The sequence below is a fragment of the Eleutherodactylus coqui genome, chromosome 2 (assembly GCF_035609145.1).
Source record: "Eleutherodactylus coqui strain aEleCoq1 chromosome 2, aEleCoq1.hap1, whole genome shotgun sequence".
Taxonomy (NCBI): domain Eukaryota; kingdom Metazoa; phylum Chordata; class Amphibia; order Anura; family Eleutherodactylidae; genus Eleutherodactylus; species Eleutherodactylus coqui.
Window position 1 is genome coordinate 48,664,747 of NC_089838.1, and position 9,060 is coordinate 48,673,806.

General features: G+C 50.5%; 2 protein-coding genes and 1 pseudogene across 2 annotated transcripts; 2 read left to right on the plus strand and 1 right to left on the minus strand.

Annotated features, from left to right (window-relative positions):
• The first annotated feature begins 153 nt into the window (after positions 1–153).
• Positions 154–1,511, plus strand: LOC136610523 (histone H2A type 1-like). The gene has a single exon (XM_066589752.1). It carries the CDS (start codon positions 195–197, stop codon positions 621–623), a length of 429 nt encoding a protein of 142 aa, XP_066445849.1. The 5' UTR covers positions 154–194; the 3' UTR covers positions 624–1,511.
• A 2,703-nt stretch (positions 1,512–4,214) lies between these two features.
• On the minus strand, positions 4,215–4,575 carry LOC136613148 (histone H2A type 1-like; annotated as a pseudogene).
• A 333-nt stretch (positions 4,576–4,908) lies between these two features.
• On the plus strand, positions 4,909–5,610 carry LOC136611323 (histone H2B). The gene has a single exon (XM_066590830.1). The coding sequence runs from the start codon at positions 4,916–4,918 to the stop codon at positions 5,294–5,296; it is 381 nt and encodes a 126-aa protein (XP_066446927.1). The 5' UTR covers positions 4,909–4,915; the 3' UTR covers positions 5,297–5,610.
• Positions 5,611–9,060: the final 3,450 nt, after the last annotated feature.

Genomic DNA, 9,060 nt, shown 5'->3' on the forward strand with positions numbered 1-9,060 from the left:
TGCTGTCTGCTCACCGTTCTACTGGAGGAGCAAGTCATGTGACCTGTAGGGCCTTCATAAGCCACGCCCAGTGCAGTTCATTGGTGCTTCTACAAGTCTGTTCTCCATTTGTCTGATTGAAATCTATCCAATGACAGGAGAGGAGGGCGGAGCAGCAGGTTATAAAAGGTAGCTGAAGGGCTCCTCGTCATCTTATGCTGAAGAGTTTCCTCTGCTGCTCTCTTACAGTGAAGACGATGTCTGGACGCGGCAAACAAGGAGGCAAGGTTCGTGCTAAGGCCAAGACCCGCTCATCCCGGGCAGGACTGCAGTTCCCTGTCGGCCGTGTGCACAGGCTTCTCCGCAAGGGCAACTATGCTGAGAGGGTGGGCGCCGGCGCTCCGGTCTATCTGGCAGCTGTGCTGGAGTATCTGACCGCTGAGATCCTGGAATTGGCCGGCAATGCTGCCCGGGACAACAAGAAGACCCGCATCATCCCCCGTCACCTCCAGTTGGCCGTGCGCAACGACGAGGAGCTGAATAGGCTGCTGGGTGGGGTCACCATCGCCCAGGGAGGCGTCCTGCCCAACATCCAGGCTGTGCTGCTGCCCAAGAAGACCGAGAGCAGCAAGAAAAGCAAGTGAGCGCCGCTGATCCCAGATTCCTTCATAGAACCAAAGGCTCTTCTAAGAGCCACCCACATGTTCCTTACAACAGAGCTGTGCAGCTGATATGCTCATTGTATAGAATATAAATGTGCTAATTGTACTGCAGATATCTGCAGCATCGGGTAGCGGTGTGGATTTAACATACATAAGAGGCAGTTATTTAGCGGTAGTGCTGTCCGGGACGAGCCGATAATTGTCTCGGTGATGTCACATTTATAGGATTACATCGTTTTGTTGCCGGTAAAAAGTATAAACTCTACAGGATTCTATTTCTCTTCATGAGATGAATAATAATGGCGGGTAGAGGGTGGCTGTTGTGCCTGGTTGATCCTCACTCTTGATGTCTGTGTATCCTCCTCCTATACATGAATGGTCACAACTGGAGGATGTGGCCAGAAGTCCCTCCGATTGTTCCACAGTGAAGCCTCTGGAGAAAAGTCAGAATAGAAAACCAGCGGAACAAAAAAACATCTGAACTCTTTCTGTAATGGTGCAGCCAAATCACCCAGCTTTCCCAGAGTCCTGATGGCTGTCTTGTTGCATAGTTGCAGCCCATAAGTCCCAGCTCTCTCAAAGCCCTGCAGAGTCCCCGTACTTAGCAGTAGGTTCACAACACCCAGCTATTCTGGGGTCCTACACAGCGTCCACATCATTCAGCTCTCCCAAAGTTCTGAAAAGACAACCCCTTTGCTGTCTCCATATGTAAACTTTAGTAGTGCAGCCACGTTGCCCAGTTCTCCCCAAGTTCTGCAAAGCCATTCCCTATTATGAAGATGCTCTTATCACCCAGCTCTCCTAGAGTCCTGCACAGCTGTCCTATTAAGTAAAGGTAGAACTATGTAATCACTTGCCCCAGTCTTTCTGCGCAGCCATTATATAATTCAGCTATCTTTTTGTGTAGATTGATGTTGCTTAATTACCCAGCTCGCCCAGAGCCCTGCACAGCTATTTTGTTACATAGAGGTGCAGACACATCGCCCAGTTCTTTTAGAATCCTGCATGGATATTCCCTTATGTAGACTTGCCTAGTAGCGTAGCCAAGTCATTCAGCTCTCCCAGAGTCCTGCACAGCTGTTCCCTTATATAGAGGTGCAGACAAATTACCAGTTCTCTGAGTCCTGCACAGTCGTCGCTTTATGTAAACTTAGTCGCAGCCAAGTCACCCAGCTCTCCCAGAGTCCTGCATGGCTGGGTATGTATTTGGATTATAATAAGACATGTGTCCTGTGTTACAATACGGAGATGCATTCAGTGCACTGCAGTCTCCTGTATTATGGTTGGGGCAGATAGAGGATTCGGCCGAGGGTCGCAGGAGCCGGATTAGGGGAGGATCTGGCCGCCTCTATATCAGATGTCCGGTCAGTGATCACACATGTTACATGGATGGAGGGACAGAAACAACGGAAAAACCGCTCAACTGAGCGGGCAGTTCAAAATCTATGGTAATCAGCCAATGAGCAGGAAGTACTGGACTGTAGCTCCTCCCACAGTCAGCACTGCCCCAGTGTTAACCCTTTACTGTTCTCATTCTTTCTATCACAGTTTCTTTAGATTTTCACTAATTTTCAATATTAATTCTTTTTGCTCATTCCTTTAAGTACGCCCCCTGAAATGGTTAAATCATTGCATATCTACAACAGATAGTTACTACAAAGCAATAATATGGTTAATAAATACGACCCAGCGCTGCCTGTCTGCAGAAACGTTGCAGAGCGGCAGATAACATGTAGCACAGGAAGAATGTCTGTTGAGAAAAAATGGATCCACCAACTGTTGGAATAATTACATCAGCTGCTAAATAATAGTTACCCAACTGCATGTGATACAGCGGGTGTCACAGGGATGTCAGTGTGTGGGGCTGCATCTTATTGCCCTTGTATTCTACAGTATAATATATATTCTGGGTGATATAACAGGCGGGCTCGGGGGTATAGGAGCGACATCACCAGTGCGCACTTCAGACTCTGGTCACTGCGTAACTATAAACTGCTGAATACAGGGATGAGTTTTTGAAAGTTGAGCAGCAGGGGTGCCGATTATTGACAACCCGGCCGCACCGTGTACTGCAGGTTACTGCCTTCAGACTTAGGACTACAGGTGTGTAAAGTGAGCGACTTGCAGATTAAGGGTTAAATGCACATAGTTAGGAGGGTGTCCCGTGGGAAGTCATGTATGGGGCAGCTTGGACAGAGCGCTGTCTTACATGAAGCTTGTTAATGGGAGCCAATGGTATTTATTATCCTCTCCTCCCACGGAGGCTACACATATACCTAGAAAGAGAGCAGCTAGTGGAGCCCGTCCTAGAGAGAGCTGCCCCCCTGCCCGGGGGAGGGTTCATGCGATGCAGCAGAGCCGGAGTGACCCTACAGCACTGAGAAGGAAGCTGGGAGACGTAGCTCAGCTACACTTGTACTACCGCCGGATAAGCTGAGTTGCTCCCATTCACTATAACTGAGCGTGGGACAAAGGAAGGAAAGGAGGCTGCGCCTTCTCATCAATACACCGGCGCTGACAGGGCAGCAGTGGTGGCTATAGTGGCTCGCGTGTGCGCTGCTAGCGCCCTACAGTTCGTCCTGTGTAAATGGGCCTCAAGGTGACGACCGTGCAGAACTCTGGAAGAGCTGGGTGGGTGACACGGCCATATCACTACGTAATGGGATCAACCGGGCAGAACGGCGGGTTATCTCCAGAGATCAGCGCAGGACGCCTTCTATCCGCCAGAGCGTTATCGCTTTCATCAAGACAAATAGAATCTGATAAGTTTGACACATTTTACCGGCAACAATAAGAATTGTTTCTTTTGTTCATTATAAGGCTGCCTGTCCATGGGCGTTGCGAAATCCTGCGGCAAATCTTCGCTCCGGCAGACGAATCTCCGCGGTGAGCCAGATAGGCTCACTGTGGAGAATTGCGACAGTTCGCAGCATGCTGTGAATTGCCGGCTGCAAGCGGAGTAATCGCTATGATTCTTCGCTTATAGTCGGGGGGGGGGCTGTGCTTTCCCTAGCAACACTAGGGAAAGCATTCACTGCGTTCCCCACAGCCGGATAATCGCCGCGAGGACAGGAGCCCTAAGGTGTCACATCTACAGGATTCGGTCACTGAGAGCCACAACAGCTTGTTCTACCAGCGATCACTGGACCGGATTTGTTTTTCTATCCTTCCTGCACAGATATCAGCTACTGGCGGGACGTTGTCATCGCTGCAGAACCATCACACACCAGGGAGAAACGGCAAAACCAAGAAAATAGGCGGGAAATTCAAATCCTGCGATCATCCAGTCAGAAATACAAGACAATATTCAATTAACCACTTAACTCCAGGACTGGTGAGCGAGTCCTGTAGACCGCAATACCTGGATACAGGATGGCAAGCTGGGATGGGGTAAATCCGCTACACTCCCTGCCTCTTATGAAGTGTTCTATACATTTATACACACCACTGGAAAGCCCTGGGTATAGATCACCGAGTATCATCGTATAAGCGGTGCTGCTCTGTTGTAAGGAACATGTGGGTGACTCTTATTAGAGCCTTTGGTTCTATGAAGGAATCTGGGATCAGCGGTGCTCAATTGCTCGTCTTGCTGCTCTCGGTCTTCTTGGGCAGCAGCACAGCCTGGATGTTTGGCAGGACGCCTTCCTAGGCGATGGTCACCCCACCCAGCAGCTTATTCAGCTCCTCGTCGTTGCGCACGGTTAGCTGGAGGAGATGTGGGTCTTCTTGTTGTCTTGGGCAGCATTCCCGGCCAATTCCAGGATTTCGGCGCTCAGATACTCCAGCACAGCTGCCAGATAAACTGGAGCGCCGGCGCCAACCCGCTCAGCGTAGTCTCCTGCAGAGAAGCCTGTGCACACGGCCGACAGGGAACTGCAGAGCGGGTCTTGGCTTTAGCACTGGCTTTACCGCCTTGTTTGCCTCGTCCAGACATTATATGCATAGAGATTTAAAAGCTGAAGGGGGAAAAAAAAAATCCAGAATTGGTAACTAAGACAATATCTTCTCCTGACGTGTTATAACCTGCTGCTCCGCCCTCCTCTCCTGTCATTGGATAGATTTCAATCGGACGAATTGAGAATAGACTTGTAGAAGCACCAATGAACTGCACTGGGCGTGGCTTTTGACGCCCCCCTACAGGTCACATGGCTTGCTCCTCCAGTAAAATGGTGAGCAGACAGCAGTGCTCATTTGCATGGCCCGTCTATAAATACGGCTGCGGTGGGCGGTGCAGGAACATTATTCTCTTGTTAGAAAATTATCTTTGTGCTATCATGCCTGATCCCGCCAAGTCTGCTCCAGCGGCCAAGAAGGGCTCCAAGAAAGCCGTGACCAAGACGCAGAAGAAAGACGGCAAGAAGCGGAGGAAGACCAGGAAGGAGAGCTATGCCATCTACGTGTACAAGGTGCTGAAGCAGGTCCACCCCGACACCGGCATCTCCTCCAAGGCCATGGGCATCATGAACTCCTTTGTCAATGACATCTTTGAGCGCATCGCAGGGGAAGCCTCCCGCCTGGCTCACTACAACAAGCGCTCCACCATCACCTCCCGGGAGATCCAGACTGCCGTGCGCCTGCTGCTGCCCGGAGAGCTGGCCAAGCACGCCGTGTCTGAGGGCACCAAGGCCGTCACCAAGTACACCAGCGCCAAGTGATCAGCTCCGGTCTCCTCTGTGTACCATCACCCCAAAGGCTCTTCTAAGAGCCACCCACCCCGTCTACAGCAGAGCTGTCACCTCCAGGTTCTGTGGATCCAATCATGATTATTTTGATTGTACTAAAAGCAATCTGAACCAGCAGAAATGACTTTCTGCACAGACTGTTCTTGATGAGTCCTATCTGTTCTCACTGATCACTGCCGCAGCTTAGAGCATGAGGAGAACCCTCACCCCTCCCTCCTCTTCCTGCTGACCGCCTGTAATATCAAGAATGTTACCGGGAACAGAGCGGCTCCTACCTGTTTTGCCACTGAAGTTCTCGGTCTGGTGTCCCCACTATATGCGGCAGCTGATCACCCGCTGATTCCTGCACAACGCTGTATTCTGACCACTTTCTCTGTGAGTAGGAGGCTGGGGACATAAGGAGTTATGGATGACATGGTGAGGGTTGTAGTGCAGTGTAGGGGAAGTGGGGCAGACAGGGGGCCCTAAGAATAAGAGAATGGGGGTGCTGGGAAGAGAGGACAAAGGACCTCAACCTCTCCAGCTGTTTCTGCAGAACAACAACTCCCAGCAGAGGACGCATCTCTTCATATACAGTATAGTATATTCCTGGTTCTGCATGGCTCAGTCTAGTTTTGGGTTATAATAAGATGTTTGTCTCCTGTGTTACAATACGGAGATACATTCGGTGCACCGCAGTCTCCTCTATTACAGTTGGAGTAGATAGAGGATTCGGCTGACAGTCGCAGGAGCGGGATTAGGGGAGGATCTGGCCGCCTCTATATCAGATGTCCGGTCAGTGATCACACGTGTTACAGGGATGGAGGGACAGAAAGCGCTGAAGTAACCGTCAACTGAGCGGGAAATTCAAAATCTCTGGTAATCAGCCAATGCACAGGAAACATTTGGACAGTAGCTCCTCCCACAGTCAGCACTGCCCCAGTGTTAACCCTTTAGTGTTCTCATTCTTTCACAGTTTCAGTTTATTTTCACTAATTTGCAATATTGTTAATTCTTTTTGTTCATTCTTTTTGGTATGTCCCCTAAAATGGTTAGCGAATAATAATTAATTGCATATGTACAATAGATAGTTACTACTACCAAAGACCTAGCAGTCTGGTCCTCCTGTATTACATCTACCAGAGACCCCTCAATCTGCTCCCGCTGCATTACATCTATTAAAGACCCCTCAGTCTGCTCCCCTATATTACATCTACCAGAGATCCCTGAGTCTGCTACCTCTGTATTCCATCTACCACAGACCCCTCAATCTGCTTCCTCTGTATTCCATCTACCAGAGACCCCTCAGTCTACTCCCCCTGTATTTCATTTACCAGAGACCCCTCAGTCTGCTCCCTCTGTATTCCATCTACCAGAGACCCCTCAGTCTGCTCCCCCTGTATTCCATCTACCAGAGACCCCTCAGTCTGCTCCCCCTGTATTCCATCTACCAGAGACCCCTCAGTCTGCTCCTCCTGTATTCCATCTACTAGAGACCCCTCAGTCTGCTCCTTCTGTATTCCATCTACCACAGACCCCTCAGTCTGGTCCTCCTGTATTCCATCTACCAGCGACCCCTCAGTCTGCTTCCCCTGTATTCCATCTACCAGAGACCCCTCAGTCTACTCCCCCTGTATTACATCTACCAGAGCCCCCTCAGTCTGCTTCCACTGTATTACATCTACCACAGACCCCCAGTCTTCTCCTCCTGTATTCCATCTACCAAAGACCCCTCAGTCTGCTCCCCCTGTATTACATCTACCAGAGACCCCTCAGTCTGCTCCCCCTGCATTACGTCTATTAAAGACCCCTCAGTCTGCTCCCCCTGTATTACATCTACCTGAGACCCCTCAGTCTGCATCCCTTGTATTCCATCTACCAGAGACCCCTCAGTCTTGGCCTCCTGTATTACATCTACCAGAGACCCCTCAGTCTGCTCCCCCTGCATTACGTCTATTAAAGACCCCTCAGTCTGCTCCCCCTGTATTACATCTACCTGAGACCCCTCAGTCTGCATCCCTTGTATTCCATCTACCAGAGACCCCTCAGTCTTGGCCTCCTGTATTCCATCTACCAGAGACCCCTGAGTCTGCTCCCTCTGTATTCCATCTACCAGAGACCCCTCAGTCTGCATCCCTTGTATTCCATCTACCAGAGACCCCTCAGTCTTGGCCTCCTGTATTCCATCTACCAGAGACCCCTCAGTCTGGTCCTCCTGTATTCCATTTACCAGAGACCCCTCAGTCTGCTCCCTCTATATTCCATCTACCAGAGACCCCTCAGTCTGCTCCTCCTGTATTCCATCTACCAGAGACCCCTCAGTCTGCTTCCCCTGTATTCCATCTACCAGAGACCCCTCAGTCTGCTCCTCCTGTATTCCATCTACCAGAGACCCCTCAGTCTACTTCCCCTGTATTCCATCTACCAGAGACCCCTCAGTCTACTCCCCCTGCATTACATCTATTAAAGACCCCTCAGTCTGCTCCCCCTGTATTCCATCTACCACAGACCCCACAGTCTGCTACCTCTGTATTCCATCTACCAGAGACCCCCTCAGTCTGCTCCTCCTGTATTACATCTACCAGAGACCCCTCAGTCAGCTTCCCCTGTATTACATTTACCAGAGACCCCTCAGTCTGCTCCCTCTATATTACATCTACCACAGACCCCTCAGTCTGGTCCTCCTGTATTACGTCTACCAGAGACCCCTCAGTCTGCTACCTCTGTATTACATCTACCAGAGACCCCCTCAGTCTGCTCCCTCTGTATTACATCTACCAGAGACCCCTCAGTCTGCTCCCTCTGTATTACATCTACCACAGACCCCTCAGTCTGCTACCTCTGTATTACATCTACCAGAGACCCCTCAGTCTGCTCCTCCTGTATTCCATCTACCTGAGACCCCTCAGTCTGCTCCCCCTGTATTACATCTACCAGAGACCCCTCAGTCTGCTCCCTCTGTATTACATCTACCAGAGACCCCTCAGTCTGCTCCTCCTGTATTACATCTAGCAGAGACCCCTCAGTCTGCTCCCTCTGTATTACATCTACCAGAGACCCCTCAGTCTGCTCCTCCTGTATTACATCTAGCAGAGACCCCTCAGTCTGCTCCCTCTGTATTACATCTACCAGAGACCCCTCAGTCTGCTCCTCCTGTATTACATCTAGCAGAGACCCCTCAGTCTGCTCCCTCTGTATTACATCTACCAGAGACCCCTCAGTCTGCTCCTCCTGTATTACATCTAGCAGAGACCCCTCAGTCTGCTCCTCCTGTATTACATCTACCAGAGCCCCCTCAGTCTGCTCCCTCTGTATTCCATCTACCAGAGACCCCTCAGTCTGCTCCCTCTGTATTACATCTACCAGAGACCCCTCAGTCTACTCCCCCTGTATTACATCTACCAGAGCCCCCTCAGTCTGCTTCCACTGTATTACATCTACCACAGACCCCCAGTCTTCTCCTCCTGTATTCCATCTACCAAAGACCCCTCAGTCTGCTCCCCCTGTATTACATCTACCAGAGACCCCTCAGTCTGCTCCCCCTGCATTACGTCTATTAAAGACCCCTCAGTCTGCTCCCCCTGTATTACATCTACCTGAGACCCCTCAGTCTGCATCCCTTGTATTCCATCTACCAGAGACCCCTCAGTCTTGGCCTCCTGTATTACATCTACCAGAGACCCCTCAGTCTGCTCCCCCTGCATTACGTCTATTAAAGACCCCTCAGTCTGCTCCCCCTGTATTACATCTACCTGAGA